General features: G+C 44.6%; 1 protein-coding gene across 29 annotated transcripts in view; it reads right to left on the bottom strand.

Annotated features, from left to right (window-relative positions):
• Window positions 1–19,654, bottom strand: part of ank3b (ankyrin 3b) — a 716,427-nt gene that overhangs the window by 64,882 nt on the left and 631,891 nt on the right. For 26 of the 29 annotated variants that reach the window (XM_072557889.1, XM_072557888.1, XM_072557893.1 and 23 more), the window contains 7 exons: window positions 13,321–13,525; window positions 10,975–11,071; window positions 7,992–8,220; window positions 4,659–4,784; window positions 2,974–3,096; window positions 2,523–2,549; window positions 682–766 (listed from right to left, as the gene is read on the bottom strand). In XM_072557889.1, the coding sequence (XP_072413990.1) occupies window positions 682–766; window positions 2,523–2,549; window positions 2,974–3,096; window positions 4,659–4,784; window positions 7,992–8,220; window positions 10,975–11,071; window positions 13,321–13,525 (892 nt within the window). The remainder of the gene's footprint in view (window positions 1–681; window positions 767–2,522; window positions 2,550–2,973; window positions 3,097–4,658; window positions 4,785–7,991; window positions 8,221–10,974; window positions 11,072–13,320; window positions 13,526–19,654) is intronic. The other 3 variants (XM_072557886.1, XM_072557911.1, XM_072557910.1) reach the window with 1 other exon arrangement.

Raw genomic sequence — 19,654 nt, forward strand, 5'->3', positions numbered from 1 at the left:
TCCACAAGTCAGTCCGAAATCCGCTCCCCCTAATTTTGGGCGGAGTGCTCTTGTTTGAGTTTCACCCAGCAGTGGAAACATCCTCCCTGTTTCTATCTTATCAATTCCTTTCATAACAGGAGAGAGTGCGTTTTAATAATTGTAATATAGGCTGGGGATAGCCTGAGGTTGTGAAAGGCGCTATTTAAAATGCAAGTCTACTTTCTTTATATTTCTCTGTCAGCATGCTAACTGCAGTTTGAGTTGTAGACAACACTTTACCATCACTTTGCCTTTAAATCTGCGGCAGGTGTCAAAACCTGCGGTACCTTCAGTGTTTTCCGATTAACCAGTGACCCACCCAGGACAAAGACGAGCTCTCATTTTTACTGGGATTACTGCTCAAGAAACCGAACTTCAGATACGTAATACAGAAGAATACATCACCATCAGCATGGAATCAACTTTCATATGAGCAGCAAATTATATACATGTATATAAAAAAAATGAAATGCAATGGAAAAAAAGTAACTTGAGTGGAGGCTTGCAAATCAAAGTTGGACCTGGCTTTCCAGATATACATCCAGACAGGTGACTATGGTAAAATACAGCACAATTTCAGCTATTCATGCGTTTTGTTTTAGAATTAAGAGATCATGAACAGGCATCAAATAATATAAACAGCAAGGAGAATAGACTCACTCATTCCGGGTTCCGCTAGATAGCTGTAACGCTTGCGCAACGCCATGGATGCAAAAGACTGACGACGTTCTGAAGCTTTCTCGACCTGGGGGAAAAGACGACATGAAGCCATTTTGCCCATCCAAATTGAAATATCTTCCATGAGATTTTCCAAAGATGCCACTCCTCTCCACAGAAATTTGTCACATAGAAGAGATCAAGGGGTCTAAGAACAGGGACTTGAGTTGGATGGGAAGGGGTTGGCCAAGTGGTATTATGACTTGCCTGTTAATCCAGAGACCTAGGTGGTGTTCTGGGATGCTTTGTTCGAATCCCACCACCAGCTGATGGTGGAATTTGAATTTGATAACAAAAACAAATCCAGAATGTTTTGTCCAATGATCACCGGGAATCCATTGCTGACTGCCAGAAAAACCCAGTTGTTTCACAAATGTCCTTTCGTGGAAACTGCCACCCTTACCTGGTCTGGCCTACGTGTGACTCCAGACCCACAGCAATGTGGTTGACTCTTAACTGGGCAATAATTGTTGGCCTAGCCGGACACACCCTCATCCCATGAATGAATAAAAGAAAATGGTCAGCCATGGTCATACTGAGCAGCAGAGCAGGGCTGAATGGCCTACTCCCTTTATTTCTAAACAGCCAACTGAAGCAACATGTGTTCTGATGTGGCTGTCAAATCATCTCCCATTTTCCACCCCCTGACAACATGCACACAGAATGTTTTAAGAAATGAAGTGACACATTCTTATATTAATTATTCTCAGATGAATCCTAACTCCATTAATTCCTCTTTCAGGTGTGATATTGCTGCCTCCCCCTACTACAAAGTCAGAATGGCACAGTCCATGACTATCCCAGTTGTCGCCATCAAGCCCAGGCCTTGCTGGGACAGAGGGAAATGCTGTTCCTGTGGAGTTGGGGGGGGGGGGGGGGGGGGGGCGGTGGGCTGATCCAGTTTCCAGCAAAGCTGGGCTCAGCATGAATGAGGGTGAACAGACTGAAATAACAGTGTGCCCTTTTGGCAAGAGCTCACCGTTGCATTTCTGGGTCTCTCCCTGCTGTGGAACAGGAATGGCTGGTATGGAGGGATGCGTGAATGGAATTACACAGCACAGGCTCACCACTCACAGGGAAGGGAGCTCACAAAATAGACACAGGTGTCAAACTGGGCTCGACATTTCAATCAAATCTAGCTCCTTCAGTGAAAGGTGTAGCTACAGGTAAGTACATGTTAGCTTTCCGCCTGGTTAAACCGATTAGTTTTAGTAACGAAGCGTGTTACAATCTTTTTCTTACAAAGCGACTTGACTTTACAACAAATACCCTGGTGATTAATGCTGGTATAGGAAGCACGTTCTAAGTTAACTCCCAGCTTCACGCTCCAGCATTAGACACCCAGGAGTACTGGTTAACGAGCACACACAGGATGTGACCATTGAGCCATGGCAGTTGAGCCAGTCCTCACAATACAGATTAATGTTTCCTCTCTCTTCACCCGAAACCTAACTACATCATAATGTGCTTCATTCCGGATATCACCGAGATAGTTGCCACAGCACCAATGCACAATTTCAGTCTTCCAATGGAAAATTCCACTAATGCAACCCTCTGGGAAAATGAAATAGGATCATTTTGCCAGCTGATTTCATAATTGCAAAGAGAAAACTGAAGGGGCTCGCCCTATCCAATCCGATTCAGCTTTAGAAGTTTGGCCAATGGACGCTGATGTGAGGAGAGTCAGGGTGATCACCGACACCGGCTGAACCCAACTGCAGACTGACCCCTGCAATAACTCAAGAGTCGTCAAGTTTTAGACAGATTATCAGATTTTCTGTTACCTCTTCATCTGGATCAGATTCAGTTTCCTTATGATCCCAAGAAGCAGTGCAGAGACAGGGAGTATTATAATGGACAGCAGGGAAAAGAAACATCAGATGTGAAAAGAAGATCCAGTCAGTAGCATGGAAGGCAAGCTGATTAACACAAGATTAACACAAGCCCAAAGCGAGCAAAACCAAAGTATTTAATGATTCCATTTACACAAAAGTCCACAACAAATGATGGAATATGCTACAGTATAACTTTCCGAATTAGCACCCAGCACGAGGGCTTCATAAAGAAACCACGCTTTCATCGAGACAACCGTCTTGAGGGGTGAATAAAACTGTAAAAGAAGGTGGAGAATCTTACAACAGGACAGTGTTTCTAACTTCTAAAGGCGCTTTAGCATATTTAAGGAAGTTCTCTCTCTCCAAAAGAAGACCTGCTTGTTAAAGTCTTTGCACATACTTTTTTGTGAGCTGGCAGGGTTATGTTCAGATTACAGATTGCTGCCTGTGGTAATCCTTTGGATGTTTTCGGTTCCTTGAGGAAGGACAGACGGCCACACGGCTCCTGGCTGTTGTCTCGGACCTGGAATGAAAAAGCATTCAACGTTACGTGACAGGCAACGCTGTTGAGCTGTCCGCCCTGGATTGACCAAGGTCATCGGAAGCTGCCTCGCCAGCGAGCTATCTTGTTGGCTGTTTGTGGGATCTTGCTGTGCACGGTGCATTGGTGGTCTTCAGAAGCAGCAGATGCAGGGCAGTGCTGGCTGTACAACATCTAAACGCGTACCAAGGGAGACCTGTACTGCGTTGTTCATCCCAAAATCAACATCTGGAAAATCAACTATCTACTCAACGTCAGCAGATTGTGTGGGATCTTGCTGTGCCCAATTAGCTGCCATGTGACCCTACAATACAACAATGAATACAATTCAATGGCTGCACAGAGGCCCCAAGGACATGAAATGGTCAATACATATGCAGGTCATTCTATCCTCTTGATTAAAGATTGCTTCACTCAGTATTAGATCAAGTTGTCTTTGTTTTGCACCATCTTTATGCTGCTTTCAGCTACAAAAAAAAAGAAACCGCTATTTTATGGCAAAGGTTTTGGAATTGGAAGTGCGCTAGGCTGGTCACCACGTCCTTATCATCATCAGCTGGAGTTCTGAATGAAAACCCATTAAGTTAGCATCTAAAAATAGCACAAACGTTGCATCTCTCCCGGCACACTTAGAAGGAGTTTCAAAATAGACAAGAAGCTTTAGACACATGCCTCTTCTTCCCTCACTTATACAAAGTCGCTATTATGTCCATGCTTGGGGCAAGGACCACGAGGGAAATGTTTTGCACCGAAACATTCGTGAACAAAATCAATCTCTGTCTGAATATATGAAGCCTCACAAAGTGGTGATAGTTGCAGCCGGTTCTCATGCACATCCTCAGTTCCATTCAACAGGGGCAGCCATCTGAATCTTAAACTCTTGATGTGCCTTGCTAAATCTCTCGGCCTCACCCTGCTCCTGTTAAGACACATCCCCCTTTTGACTGGCTTTTCAATCATCTGCCCTAACATCTCTTCACGAGCAGGTGATCTATCTTGGACGGCGTTAGCCTACAGTTGGATGTTGCCTAGGAGCTGGATCTGCTTTTCTCGCCTGAAATGAGAAATTAGACTTTGGTTGAACGTTCCCTCCTATACATGGAAGCTCTGAGAATGCAGCACATTCAGACAAAATCCAGCTTGAACCTATGACAAGAAGCTCGCAAGTGAGAACACTGAACCAAACTGACTCCACCAGGAGACAGTGAGGTCTGCAGATGCTGGAGATCAGAACTGAGAGTATGTTGCTGGAAAAGCACAGCAGGTCAGACAGCATCCGAGAAGCAGGAGAATCGACGTTTTGGGCATAAGTTCTTCATCAAGAATTTCCTGATGAAGGGCTCCGGCCCTAAACGTTGATTTTCCTGCTCCTTGGATGCTGCCTGGCCTGCTGTGCTTTTCCAGCAACACACTCTCCAACTGACTCCACATTAACCAAGCTATTGATCACCTGTCCTGATGTCACTTCCTCTTCCTTTGGCTGGTTACAGTCCAGTAGTGTGTCACTAATAAGGTGCATCATTAAGTTGTTGTTGCTTTCTTACCTTCACACCAAAGGGCAACCGATTCTCTTTGAAGGCATAGAAGTTGAACACCAGCTGCTGGCCTGCTTTGGCGAGGGGAACCAGGTTTCCATAGCAATCCACAAAGATGGGTTTACCTTCCAGGACCTGTTCACAAGATTACAAACAAGCACAACTGGTGACTGAAGGAAGGCAAGGCCGTTCTAACCAGCTCATGTTAAAGACATTTACAGAACAAAGCTCTTTGCAATCCCAGTCCTGGACAAACAAAGCCTATTCAAAATGATTTCATGGTTTCTCAATTCGGACAATGGAGCATAATCTAAAGAACTTGAACCTTGTGCTGCTTCTGCCTGCATTCAGCCTGGAGTCTGTCGATTTTTTAAAATCCATTCGTAGGAAGTGGGCATCGCTGGCTGGACAGCATTTATTGCCCATCCTTAGCTGCCCCTTGAGAAGGTAGTGATGAGCTGCCTTTTTGAATCCCTGCAATCCAAGTGTTGTAAGGTGACCTGGAATACCCCTGGGGAGGGAATTCCTGGATTCTGACCCAGTGACATTGAAGGAATGGCGATATATTTCCAAGTCAGGATGGTGAGTGGCCTAGAGGAGAACTTGCAGGGAGTGGTGTTCCCATGTATCTGTGTCCCTTATCCTTCTTGATGGAAGTGGTCACGGGTTTGGAAGATTCTGTCTAAGGATTTTTGGTTAATGTCTGCAGTGTATCTTACAGATAGTACACACTGCTTCTGAGCATCAGTGGTGGAGGGAGAAGATGCTCGTGGCTGTGGGACCAATCAAGAGGGTTGCTTTGTCCTGGATAGTGTCAAGCTTCTTGAGTGTTGTTGGAACCGCACCCAATCAGACAAGTGGGGAGTATTCCATCACACTCCTGACTTGTGTCTTGTAGATGGTGGGCAGGCTTTAGGGAGTCAGGAGATGAGTTATTTGCCACAGTCTCTGATCTGCTCTTAGAGCCACTGTGTTCATGTGGCAAGTTCAGTTGAGTTTTAGGTCAATGATAACCTCCTGTATATTGATAATTGGGGGGGGGGGGGGCGGAATTCAGTGACGGTTACACTATTGAATGGCTAGATTGTTTCTTATTGAAGATGGTCATAGCTTGGCATTTGTGTGGCACGAATGTTACTTGCCACTTGTGAGCCCAAGCCTGGCTATTGTCTAGATCTCGGTGTATGTAAATATGGACTGTTTCAGTATTCTAGGAATTGCAAATAGTGCTGAATACTGTGCAATCATCAGCGAACATCCTCAGTTCTGACCTTATGATGGAGGGAAGGTCATTGATGAAGCAGCTGAAGATTGTTGGGCTGAGGACACTACCCTGAGGAACTCCTGCAGAGATGAGGATATTTGTGGAGCCTCCTCCTCCAGTGAGTTGTTTAATTGTCCAACACTATTCACGGCTGGACATGACAGGACTGCCGAGCTTAGGTCTGATCCATGCAAGTAGTCCTGTTTGGTAGCCTCACCAGGTTGACACTTCATTTTACACCTGCACTCTACATTCAACCAGGGTTGATCTCTGGCTTGATGGTAATGGCTGAGCAGGGGATTTGACTGGCCATGAGGTTACAGATTGTAGTGGAGTACAATTCCTCTGCTATTGATGACCCACAGCACTTCATGGATGCCCAGTGTTAAGTTGCTAGATCTGTTTGAAGTCTGTCCCACTGAGCATGGTGATAGTGCCACACAACACAATGGAGGGTTAGTTTCAAAGTGACGGTGGGCCTTTATCTCCACCAGGACTGTGCGGTGGTCACTCCTACTGTCACTGTCTTGGACATATGTATCTGCAGCTGGCAGATTGGTAAGGATGAGGTCCAGTACATTTTTCCCTCTTGTTGGTTCCCTCACCACCTGCCGCAGACTCAGTCTGGTAGCTATGTCCTTTAGGACCCAAACAGCTCAGTCAGTAATGCTGCTGCCGAGCCACTCCTGGTGGGGGACATTGAAATCCCCCACCCAGGGCACATGTTATGCCCTTGCCACCCTCACTGCTTCCTCCAAACACGTTCAACACAGAGGAGTACTGACTCATCAACCGAGGGAGTTGGTACATGGTAATCAGCAGGAGGTTTCCTTGCCCATGTTTCACCAAAACCATGAGGTCATGGGGTCCAGGGTCAATGTTGAGGACTCCCAGAACAACTCTTTCCCTACTGTATACCACTGTAGTGCCATCTCTGCTGGGCCTGTCCTGCCTGTGAAACAGGACATATCCAGGGATGGTGATGGTGGTATCTGGGACATTGTCTATAAAGAACGATTCTGTTAGCATGGCTATGTCAGGCTGTTGCTTGACTAGTCTGTGAAACAGCTCTCCCAATTTTGGCACTAGCCCCTAGTCGTTAGTAAGGAGGACTTTACAGGACTTTACTTGTTTCTGCTGTTGTCTTTTCTGGTGTCTAGGTTAATGCCATGTGATCTACTTGTTGAGACTTTGTAGCGATTGATACAACTGAGTGGCTTACTAGGCCATTTCGGAGCCAATCACATTGCTGTTGGTCTGCAGTCATATCCAGGCCTGACCAGGTGAGGACGCAGAGTTCCTTCCTTGAAGAACAGTAATGAAGGAGTTGGGATTTTCTGACAAATTTTCTGACAATGGAGTTACGGCCATCATTAGATTCTTCATTCAAATGTCACCACCTGTCAGAGTGGGATTCGATCCCGAGTCCCCAGAACATGAGCTGAGCTTCTGTTTTTGATCGTCTAATGATAATATCACATGGCCATCACTTTCCCTTTCATCAGGTTAGCTACCAGGTATATTAGTGGGTCTTTTTGAGGGAGGGGGGAAACAGGGCTCCAAATTAAAGGTAGAATGGAAGGGAAGCAAGAAGGCATTTTTCTCAAAGAAAGGAGTTGGTGACAATCATATGCACAAGGCTATTTAAATAGTGACCACCAGTCTGGACCTCAACCCCATTTATCTGCCCTGGATCCTGATCGCTCTATACTATTAACCCGTCTGACAGCTCCAATCAACCCTCAGTAGCTGCAGCTTTTCGACAGGCACATTTCGACTCTCCTAAGTACAAAAAAAGAGCTGCCTGACTTCACTCCTTAAAGACCCAGCTCTCGTTTTAAGACTCTTCCCCACATTTTTGATTCCCCGATCAGAGGGAAGTTTCCCCATAACTACCCGCCTGAGTCCTTTTAAGTGTGCAACACTGCGACAGACAAGACAAAATCTATAGATGGGGGGGGGGGGGGATTCCAGAGATGGATCACGAATCTCTGCGCAAAGTGATCTGGAGTAACCTGCTGTGGACCGTCGCGTCTCCCGTGTATAACCAAAAGGCAGGGTGAAAGGTGACACCGTACCTCGATGTCTTTGCTTCGAGCCACTTCGGTGAAATTTTCCTGCTGCTCCAGCGTCTTATCAACTTTATCGTCCGTCATGCAGAAGCAACGTAGGCGGGCCTCCACGGGGTCGTGCATTTTGGCAAATACAACAAACTTGGCCATGTACGGGACACAGATTAACTCCCTGTAGAGTTGAGTGGCCAAGCTAACCGTCTCTGGCACCTGTCGGCAGTCAACCAGCCAAAATCTGCGCATGGAATCATAGAAACATGAAGATCAGTGAAACCTCAAGCGGTTGGCACACACTCATATCAACACAATCGATCAGACAAAACAGGAGACTGCAAGCTACTTTCTGAAACCAGGTCACATGAATATTTTTAATCAGACATCGTTTCTCTTTTGAAAGTTAATAATTAGCCACTTGGAACCAAAAGAAAGAAAGAAACAGTCGTACTGGTGCAGTGACATTTTGAGAGCATCCTGCATACTTGGGGCTTTTTTCCACTTTATTCAAGTAAGAAAACAATCATTATCTGTTTCTAACTTCCAAAGAAAATGAAGAGATGTGAATGTAGGGGTGCAACAGAAATTGCGAAGAGTTTCTGAGTTTGTTTAGAAATCTTTCTAATGAATAAAACTGTCACGAGGACCTCTTATAGTTGTACGTGAAGCAGGTTTAATAGTTTTAAAAATTGTATGTTGTCAATAAATAATGTGGACATCACAGATAGTGAAAGGGTCAAAAGTTCACAAGACAGACCGACAATAGTGAGCACGGGCTAACTGGTCTCAACAAAAAAAAAGAAGCGTTTTCTAAAGGCTGAGTTCACTAAAATACAGGAACTTGGTTTAATCTTTCTAAAACGTTTATGCAAACGGAAAAAATTACAAATTAAACTGACAGTCACAAAGATCGGAGGGAAATTAATTTGTAAAGAGGGCGTAAGATAACGAAAAGATGTGGATAGGTTAAGGGAGTTGGCAAAGGTCTGGCAAATGGAACACGAAGTGAGAAAGTGTCCAAATGAAATTGTTCATCTCGGCAGGAGGAATTTTTAAAAAGATACATTATCGAAATGGTGAGAGCTCAGAGACGCAGACAGTGGAGTGTCTTTGTGAATGAATCACAAAATGGTCTGAATGCAGATACTGGAAGTAGTCAGGAAAGTGGATAGCATTTAATTGCCAGGTGGGGAATTGAATACAAAAGTAGGGAGGGTATACATCAATTAGAGAGGGCAATGGTGAGACCATATCTGGAGTGCTATGTTGTATACATATATAAAATCAGAGAATCCTACTGTGTGGAATCAGGCCAATCGACCCATCAAGTCCACACCGACCCTCTGAAGATCATCCCACCAAGACCCAACCACAACCCTGGAACCCTGCATTTCCCATGGTTAACCTAGCTATCCTTCACATCTCTGGACACTATGGGCAATTTAGCATGGCCAATCCACCTAACCTGCTCATCTTTGGACTAAGGGGAGAAACTGCAGCACCCAGAGGAAACCCTCACACACCCGGGGAGAATGTACAAACTCCACACGGGCTGTCTCCCAAAGTGGAATCAAGCCTGTATCTCTGGTGCTGTGAGACAGAAGTGCTAACCAATGAACCACCACTGCACCGCACCGCAGCCCCCCTCCCCCCCGACATGTATTGGTCAGATATAGAGGACAATGGGGAGGCTGCATCTGGAGTACGATGTAATGTTTCGATCTCCTTATCTAAGTAAGGATGTAAATACATTCGAAGCAGTTCAGAGAAGGTTCACCAGAGTAATCCCTAGAACGAGGGTTTTATCTTTTTGACGATAGCTTAGACAAACTAGGCTGGTATCCACTGGAGTCTAGAAGAGTAAGAGGCAACAGTTAAAACGGATCCAATCACCAGAGGTCTTGATAAACAATATGTTGAAAATGTGTCTGCTCTAATGGGAGAATCTACAACCAGGGTCACTGCATAAAGTAAGGAGTTGCCCACTTGAGACAGTGCTGAGGAACAAGTATTTGTCACAGAAGGTCATGGGTCTTTAGAATTCTCTTCTTGAAATAGTGGTGGAAATAGCGCCTGAGTATTTTTAAGACAGCAATAGATGGATTTTGACAAACAAAGTGGTGAAAGGCTATCAGAGGCAGGTATGAATATGGAGAATTCAGGTTAGCCCTGACCCTATGGCTCGAAAGGCCGAGTGATCTACTCTCAGTCCTACGATGGAAGGTGTGAAGTGATCTAGTGTGTAGCAGAGAACAGAGAGGGCACAGTGTAGTGAGGGTTCAGGAGCAGTTCAAAATAACTCCGCTACCAGGGGGGCAGTTTTAAAGGAACAAACTCCCCAAGCGATTTTCTCCTATTCCCTATCCAAAATGAATGAGGGTATGATGGTCATACATCTGATTTTGAACGCAGGGGCTTGGTAGCAATTTGATGCTATGCAAATGTCTTCATGTTCTTCCTTAGTATTTTTTTCACATGCTTTATTTTCAAAAGGCTCTTAAAATCTCGACAATTTAGTGGGATATGGCCCAATCCGGAGAACTCAGAAACACTCAATGATGTAAATTAAGCAACATAAAATAAAAAGTGGCAGTTCAGAAACGATGAGTTAAATTTCACTTTGAAGGTATTCAAAGCCAAAACTAAACCCTATTAAAACACGACATGACAGACCACTTACAGAGCAAACAAGAGGAGCCATTAATTTTGAGAACTGAAATACGAAAACATTCTTCTGGCAGAACACGTGTCTGCGTGTACAGGACAAAGATTAAAATCCAAACAGGTATTCCTGACAAATCACCCTCCTTGTTAAAATAGCAGAATTGTTTACTCATTTATCTTTGCAAACAGAGTTGAAGCAGTAATTTGGCTATTTTCATCACAGCTTCAGCACATTTGGTTAGAATTATCGACAAGTGAAGGAACATCCTTTGTGCCCTCCAGCTAAAATGGCTGGATACTTAGCAAGACAAATTGTTTTGGAAAACCGTACCTGGCTGAAACATTTGTTGTGAAGGAGACAGCATCATTCACAAAGGTTAATGGTGTAGTTCCTGTGATCTCTTCCCACTGAGCAGGTGATGTACCTCCTACCAAGTAAAAAGAGAAAATGACAGCAGTGAGAACAAGTGATGTAGGCCTTCGGCTTCCTCACAGTACAACAATGAGAAGACTTCATTTCTGGAATATCAAATACATAGTGACTAAATCTACCTCATAACAGTTTTTATAGATGCACCATAGAACACATCCTATCCATACACATTACAACTCGGCATGGCAACAGCTCTGCCCAAGACCTCAAGAAATTATACAGAGTTGTGAACACCGCCCAGTCCATCGTGCAAACCAACCACCCATCCACTGACTCCATCTACACTTCCCACTGCCTCGGGAAAGCAGCCCACATAAATCAACAGAAGATACAGAAGTTTGAAAACACGCACCAACAGATTCAAGAACAGGTTCTTCCCTGCTGTTAGCAGACTGATGAATGGACCTCTCATATATTTGTGCTCATCTTTCTCTGCATTTTCTCTGAAACTGTCACACTATATTTTGCATTCGGTTCTATTACCCTGATGTACTTATGTAAAGCATGATTCATCTGGATAGCCACAAAACAATACTTTTCACTGTATCTCTGTACATGTGAGAATAATAAATCAAATCAGATACACTTTGACACATGGAACCTCCAACCAGTCTAGGTGGTTTATTGTCACCTTCATCACAATTCCATGTGCAGTAACAAGTTACCTGTGTATAAGGGGAAATACTGGGACAATTGTGTAAAGGCTAAATATATGAGGCAGGATGTAACAACACTAGTGTTTAATTACGTCAGGAGTGTGATGGAATACTCTCCACTTGTCTGGATCGGTAAAGTTATAGCAACAGAGGCAGTAGCATAGTGATATCACAGGCTAGCAATCCAGAACTCTTTGCTAATTTTCTCAGTACATGTGTTTAAATCCCACCATGGTGAAATTTGAATTTGATAAAATCTGGAATTGAAAGTTTATAGAAAACATGAAACCACTGCTGACTGTCAGTAAAACCGTTCTGGGTCATGAATGTCCTTTTGGGAATGATATCTGCTGTCCTTACCTGTGGCCTACAGCAATAGTGTTGACTCTGAGCTGCTTTCTGAAACAGCTCACCAAGCCACTCAATTGCTGCATCTGGAGTATTGTGTGCAGTTTTGGTCGCCATACTATAGGAAGGATGTGGAGGCACTGGAACGGGTGCAGAGGAGGTTTACCAGGATGTTGCCTGGTATGGTAGGAAGATCGTATGAGGAAAGGCTGAGGCACTTGGGGCCGTTTTCATTGGAGAAAAAAAGGTTTAGGGGTGACTTGATAGAGGTGTACAAGATGATTAGGGGTTTAGATAGGGTTGACCATGAGAACCTTTTTCCACGTATGGAGTCAGCTATTACGAGGGGGCATAGCTTTAAATTAAGGGGTGGTAGGTATAGGACAGATGTTAGGGGTAGATTCTTTACTCAGCGAGTCGTGAGTTCATGGAATGCCCTGTCAGTAGCAGTGGTGGACTCTCCCTCTTTATGGCCATTTAAATGGGCATTGGATAGGTATATGGAGGATAGTGGGCTAGTGTAGGTTAGGTGGGCTTGGATCGGCCCAACATCAAGGGCCAAAGGGCCTGTACTGCGCTGTATTCTTCTATGTTCTATGTTCTAATTCCAGCGCAAACAAGAACTGCAGACACATGGGAACACCATTACCTGTAAGTTCCCCTCTCAACCAATGCTGTCCCTTCAGTGTCACTGATTTAAAATCCTGGCGCTCCCTAACAGTGCTGTGGAATAACTAAATGTCATAGATTGCAGAAGCTCAAGAAGGTGACTCACCACACCTTCTCCAGGACAATTTGGCGTGGGCAATAAAGGCTGATCTTGCCTGCAACTTCTGCATGCTAAGAATGAATAAGAAAACTATATATTTCGATTTCATCTGCCATTTCCGATGCTCAGGAGCAGCAGTTTATACCATCTACAAGTTGCACTGCAGAAATTCACCACTGATCCTTCGGCAGTACCTTCCAAACCATTCACCACCCTGACTTGGAAATATACTACCGTTCCTTCATTGGGTCACGATCCTGGAACTCCCTCTCGAAGGGCATTATGGGTCAACCTACAGCACATGGACTGCATCGATTCAAGACAGCAGCTCACCACCACCTTCTCAAGGGGCAATTAGGGACAGGCAATAAATGCTGGCTCAGTCGGTGATGCCCATGTCCCACGAGTGAATAATAAGTTTTAAAAAACCACAGCATCGAATGGTATCGCACAGTATGAGGGCAAACCAACCTGTTATACTACACAGCAGCCTGAGGCTTGGTGTTTCCCCTCTGTATCCATTTGAAACATCACCTCCTGATGTCGGCGGCACTGGAATTGTCATAGTGATAGGTTTGTGGAATTTTCTTCTCCTGGGTTCCACAGTCACTATCGGACTAAACGTGGCTCGGTTCCCAAGGATCTTTTTGACGAGTTCGTCTGGGACTGGCTGAGCCTGTGGAATAAGGTCAAATCAAAAGTAAAACTGGATCAGGAGGATCACATTTCCCATCACAGATCAGTTGACAATAGATCACAGAGCTTAAAACCTACATGCTTTGTAATGTTCAGCTATTTCCAACGAATAGCCTGTATTTGTCAATCTTACAGATACAGGCTATTCCCAGGTCAAAGGGAACAGTGAGGAAATTTTCGCAGCCTGACAAGTAGCTGAAAGTTGCAATAAAACCAATGCATCCAGTGGGAACACATTGCTCAGGAATCATGGACACAGGAATTCTCCACAAGGTCCACCTATTTACAAAGTTAAAAATCACACAACATCAGGTTATAGTCCAACAGGTTTAACTGGAAGCACACTAGCTTTTGGAGCACTGCTCCTTCATCAGGTGATTGTCCTGATGAAGGAGCATCGCTCTGAAAGCTAGTGTGCTTCCAGTTAAACCTGTTGGACTATAACCTGGTGTTGTGTGATTTTTAACTTTGTACACCCCGGTCCAACACCGGCATCTCCAAATCACACCTATTTACAGAGTAACACAATTGGTAGATGGAGAGCTTTTTGGCCCATCTACCCATAGAATTGATGCATTTTTAATGGTCTTGAAACCAATTACGGACAAGAGAAATAATTCCATTCCTTCTTCATACCCGCTGAAAGTTCTGGTTGCAGTGCCCACGTCACGACAGTAAATTCTTGCCACTTGCGATTGCACCATTCACAGGTTTTGTTTCTGCAATGTATGCCCCCACAAACAGTGGGACTTGACTGCAATCTGTTTCCCATATTTGTCAGCCTCTAGTTAAAGTAAGTGTGTTCTTCCTACAGTTTCCATTGCCCTCTTCTTTTACAATCAGACTCTTTATGCTTAAGCACTGTACACAGCAGAAAAGCTTTAGATGTATAAAGTCTGACCCTTTCAGTATTTTGAAGGTTTGTACCACACCCACTTTGAGGGGGAATAGAAAGATACTCAGGCTGGTCAATCTACATGAGCAAACCACCAGTATGAAGCTGGGATTAAAACCATCTTTCGTAAGATCACCTCAAGATATTTTGGGATAGGAGTTGGTTGCAGAGGTTCAGAAAACACTCTCTGGACAGAGGATGTCGGCTCAGTTTCATTTTGATGTACTCGAGCAGCCAATACCTCAACCTACAGCCTCATCAGCACCTTTACAAACTGCGAAGTAATTATGCAGTGGAACCAGTTGGAACTGGTGCCAGGATTGTGTGTTTAACATGGCAACCCACCGCTACAATAATAATGTGGCAGGATTCTTTCATGAATCCTTTGCTCACAGCAGGAGCCGTGCTCCAAGAGACTGTTGGTTATCGATGAGGCTACAAACTTTAGTACTGATTCCCTGATCCACAGTGTCTGTGGGATCGGTGGATTTACCTTGTATCAATGGCAGAGATACAGCCTAGATATCATGCAATGTAAAGTAAGCAACAGATGAATAAAGAGGAGTTTAATAAAGGAAGAGATCTCAAGTCACAGAATGAAGGATTTAACTTTGCTCTTAGGTTCCTGCTAGCGTTGAGCTGAAGGAAACTTGGCAAATCCACTAATAGCAGCTGTGCAAATCTGGAATTGGGCTGGAGCGTGCCAAGCTCGACAGAACGATGAACTCAGAATTGGAGCAGCTCCAAAGGATTAGCAAACATGAACAAAAAACAGCACCACCTACCTTGAGTGAAGTTGAGGGTAGGGTAAGTTAAAGGGAAAAATCTAAACACGTAATTTGCATCTCTCGAGAGATTATGGATATATAAGACCAGGCTTTGAAAACAAAACAAAAAGAAAGAGATGATATTGGGAGTGCCAGACAGCTCAAAACGAAGCTCTGTCTCCATCAGGCAGACAGACACTCAGCATCTGGAGGGATTAAGACCTTGCTGCTTTGCAATTGTCCTCAGACCTGGTTGTTAGATCTTGTTTCTGTATCAAGCCGTTCCTCAGATGTCTGGACTGGCCAAGCTACAATCTGCACTGTTTACACGGTGCACAGACATACCGACAGGGAAGAGGCATCGCAAATCACATCTGGTCACTGAAGGAGTTTGTCTCCAGGCCTCTGAGTGCAAAAGGGTCAGAAATATCGGCAGCCATTTACATTGGAAATGCAGCATCCATTTTGGCACAGCAAGCTCCCAAGGGAAGTAATGCGATAATAGGGGGCAGCAAAAGGAAAAGCCGAAGTATTAGCTCAGGCACTCAAAGCTAACAGAGGTGCTTAAGATCACGTGGAGATCAATCAACAGCCGACAGGAGTTTGTTCAAAGTGGTTGCCGTGTAATAGGCTGGCACTCGACGTGTTTTATGCGACTGCCAGGAGCTTAATGTTAAAAATCACACAACACCAGGTTATAGTCCAACAGGTTTAATTGGAAGCACTAGCTTTCGGAACACTGCTCCTTCATCAGGTGGTTGTGTGATTTTTAACTTTGTACACCCCAGTCCAACACCAGCATCTCCAAGCCAGGAGCTTATACAGCCTTCCAAAGTTCATCCCTATTTCACAGTACTGTGCTTAGAGGCTCTGCCATCGAATAGATTTCTAGATATTACCTCGAGATTTAAACCATCAGAGGGGAAGGAGATAGTGCCAATCTCCCTGAGGACAAAGGTCAGCTGATGTTCAAACTGAATGGCTCCAGGGGCACATTGACCTGCTCTTATGTTCATTAATGATGAGCATTCGCTGGGTGCCCCAAGATTCAAAACCCAGAGAGAACTTACAATATTTAAGAGACACTTGGATAAGTACATGAATAGGAAAGGTTTGGAGCGATATAGGCCAGGAGCAGGCAGGTGGGACTAGTTTAATTTGATGTTTCATGTTTGGCATGGACTGGTTAGACTAAAGGGTCTGTCTCCATGCTGTTTGACTCTATATGATCATATGCTAGCATTGTTCTGGTATTATTTCATTCCCTTTTAGCTATAAAATCAAAATTAATCAGAAACTGACGAAGAGAGCTGAATCTGCAGCTGGAGTGCACCGAGGGTCCCACAGGAAGAGAATTTTTTTTTCTGTCAAGTCACTACAGAATTTTCAGAAAATGCAGTACACTTGCCAGCACAGATCTGCTAGTCAACACCCACTTCAGCTTTCTAAAAGGAAAGGCTAAGTCCACAATGCTGAGCTCTCAGAGGAGAGCCCCATTCACAGGAAGTGTGGGTTGGGGAATCGGGGTGGGGGTGGGGGGGGGCTGTGATGTTGAAACTTGATCGTTTCCCTCTGCTCCCTTTTTAACACCACCTCTGGCAGAGTGGACAAACCAAACCAGCCCTATATTTAGATTGAGTTCATCCGCAGTATGTACAATCAAGCATGTTTCAGTTAAAACAACTGCATCTTTAAGGTTGATGGAAAATATTTCGACATGCAGAATAATAATGGTAAAAGCAGCACAGAGTTTAGCACTTAACACAGGGGTTTATGGCACGGGTACCCACCTGGCTCGCTGAATTGGTGCAAATGTTAGGAGTTGGGGACTCGAATATTGATCCAGCTTCCATGTTATTTTGCCAAACCCCTGTGTTCTCCTCAGTCTCGAATTTTCACACCATTCTCCTTTTGTTTTGACCATAGTTTACCAAAGTAGTCCATTCACTGACAATCCCCTGCGTAAACCAAAGACTGTGCTCCCCACAGTGTTACCGATAACTTAAAACGGATTAACTGTCCCCCATTCTCCTTGTTGGTACTAACTACCCACCTCCTCAACAACCCAACAAAACGGCCCTTCCACATTCGCTCCAATAAAACTGCTTTTACTAACATCCACAGAATTGCCTGCGCTATGTACTTCTGGCACCTCAAGTCTCTAATGGTTACCATAGTTTCCCGACCCTGCATCATGCTGCTGAATACAATCCATGGTTTTACTGTCCTTCTGGACCCAAGTACCTCGACGTGATGATACATCTAAGGCTTCCAGTCAGTGTCACCATCACAGCAGCTATGGTACGATTCCATTCTCTATGTGTAACACAGTAACAGATGTGTATATCATTTACCCAAACCTGTAAGTCACCAAGTTACTGTTCTGCCATAATACCTAGGGACAAATTTACAGAATCTCAAGAATGTGAAACATAGTGGGGTGACTACATTGATGGGATGTGAAATGCCATTATCCCCACAACGAGTTGTGATGCAGAGTTAAAACCTCACGTCAGCCCATGGTGGGTTCATGTTTCTAATGTCCCATGAATACTCATTTGCATAAGGCTTCTTGAAAATATATTACATCCTGCATTCTTAATTTTGCATTTGTTGAAAGGCAACATCCGCCTGACGGCATTGTGCAGACGTGTGCACGGTCAGCGGTTTCTCTTCATGAACTCTACAGGATGAGGGCAGGCAGAATAATGGCAGCTGGCACAGACACTCTAGACTAGTCATTGGTGAGTGGGGTTGGGATCATGGAGGAATGGAAGGGGCATCCAGGAAAAGACAGAGGGAGGGGCTGTGTGTGGAGGAGTGAAATGAGGCCATTTAGAACAGAGTTGAGGAGAAACTTCTTCACCCAGAGAGTGGTGGGTGTATGGAATGCTCTGCCCCAGAAGGCAGTAGAGGCCAAGTCTCTGGAATCTTTCAAGAAAGAGATGGGCAGAGGTCTTAGAGACAGTGGAATCAAGGGTTATGGGGATAATGCAGGAACAGGATACTGATTGAGGATGATCAGCCATGATCATAATGAATGGTGGTGCTGGCTCAAAGGGCCAAATGGCCTACTCCTGCACCCATTGTCTATTGTCAAAATGCAAAAGGGCATTCCCACTACTGGGGAGGAGTTAGGACAGTCATTCAAAGTAAGGACAAGGGGACTTCAAGAATGATATCAGTACTGTCCAACTGCATGCCCACTTTAGGACTTTATCTGGCAGAATCCATTGGGCTCATCTACAACATTTCAATTATCTCTCACCAGGGTTAATGATCTCAGACACCCTTTTTGACCAAAGACAGAAAGGAGAGCCTGTCGTGATGGTGACAAGGTCAGCCAGTGGACCTCACAGAATATGAGTTCTCTCATTGGGGCTGTTAACCTGGTCCAATCAGGGAGCCCAAGCTGGCAGATATAAACAGGAGATTTAGATTCCCCTCATTTTAGGGGACTGACTCTGTGCTGGCTGGTGCTACAGTCAGTATGTTACTGTTAGTTTCTGCTTCCTTTTTTTTGGAGGGGGAAAACCTGATTACTGAACTGGCTGAATTATTTAGCCAGTTTGTTAACTGGTATTCCTTTTAGTGAGGACTGATTGTGCATCAGGAGTTTAACATAATGTGTTTCAGGAGTAACTCAGTTTTCATTAGGAGATTGTTGTTTCACTGGCTGGTTACAGCCTGTGTGTTACTCTTTTTTTCTCTTTTTAATTTTTGAGAAAAGGATAATGTTAATTTTGTGGTAGGGCTTAGCCCTTGGACTCTAATTTCCTTTGTTTTTTTGTATGTGTCTTCACTTTTTATTGGTGTTTGGACTGAGCCCTTGTGGAAGACATACATTTTACCAGAGGAGCTGTTTCTGTGGGGAGGCCTAGCCCTGGGACTGGGCCTCTGAAGATTGAACACCTGTGTGTGTGCTGGGAGGTGAGCAGTTGCTGTATCCTGGAGTTTGGGTGAAGACCTTTCCTTCAGGAGTGGACCAAACCCCCCTGTGAGTTAACTGCACCTGTACAATGTACTGTGAGTGGGCCTAGTTTTCCAAGGCTGGGCCAGGACTCCATGGAGACTTTGTATGTAACAGATATTTACAAGGGAAATTTAATCTTGAGAATACCTGGCTGACCACTGTGCTCTCAATATTTATGATAATTGCAAGAAGATTGGGTAGAAGTTTGATCCATTTTGCTCAGGAGGCTGGGTTTTGATCTGCCTGTAGGTGTTGCACTGTCAACTGATGACGGGTTTGACCCAACTCCCACCATGACAGTAGAAGCGCATTGCCACTGGTAATGCCCGTTCTCATTACAAATATGTCGGAAACGGGAGAAGGCAAGAGAGAGTGAAGTGGCGGGTGCTGTTGGTTCTGGAGTGGCACGCTATTTGTGAACCTCCCCACTTCCACAAGCCTTCACTGCTGCATTGAACGGGAGTGACACTGGAC

Source organism: Chiloscyllium punctatum, chromosome 38 (genome assembly GCF_047496795.1).
Source record: "Chiloscyllium punctatum isolate Juve2018m chromosome 38, sChiPun1.3, whole genome shotgun sequence".
Lineage (NCBI taxonomy): Eukaryota > Metazoa > Chordata > Chondrichthyes > Orectolobiformes > Hemiscylliidae > Chiloscyllium > Chiloscyllium punctatum.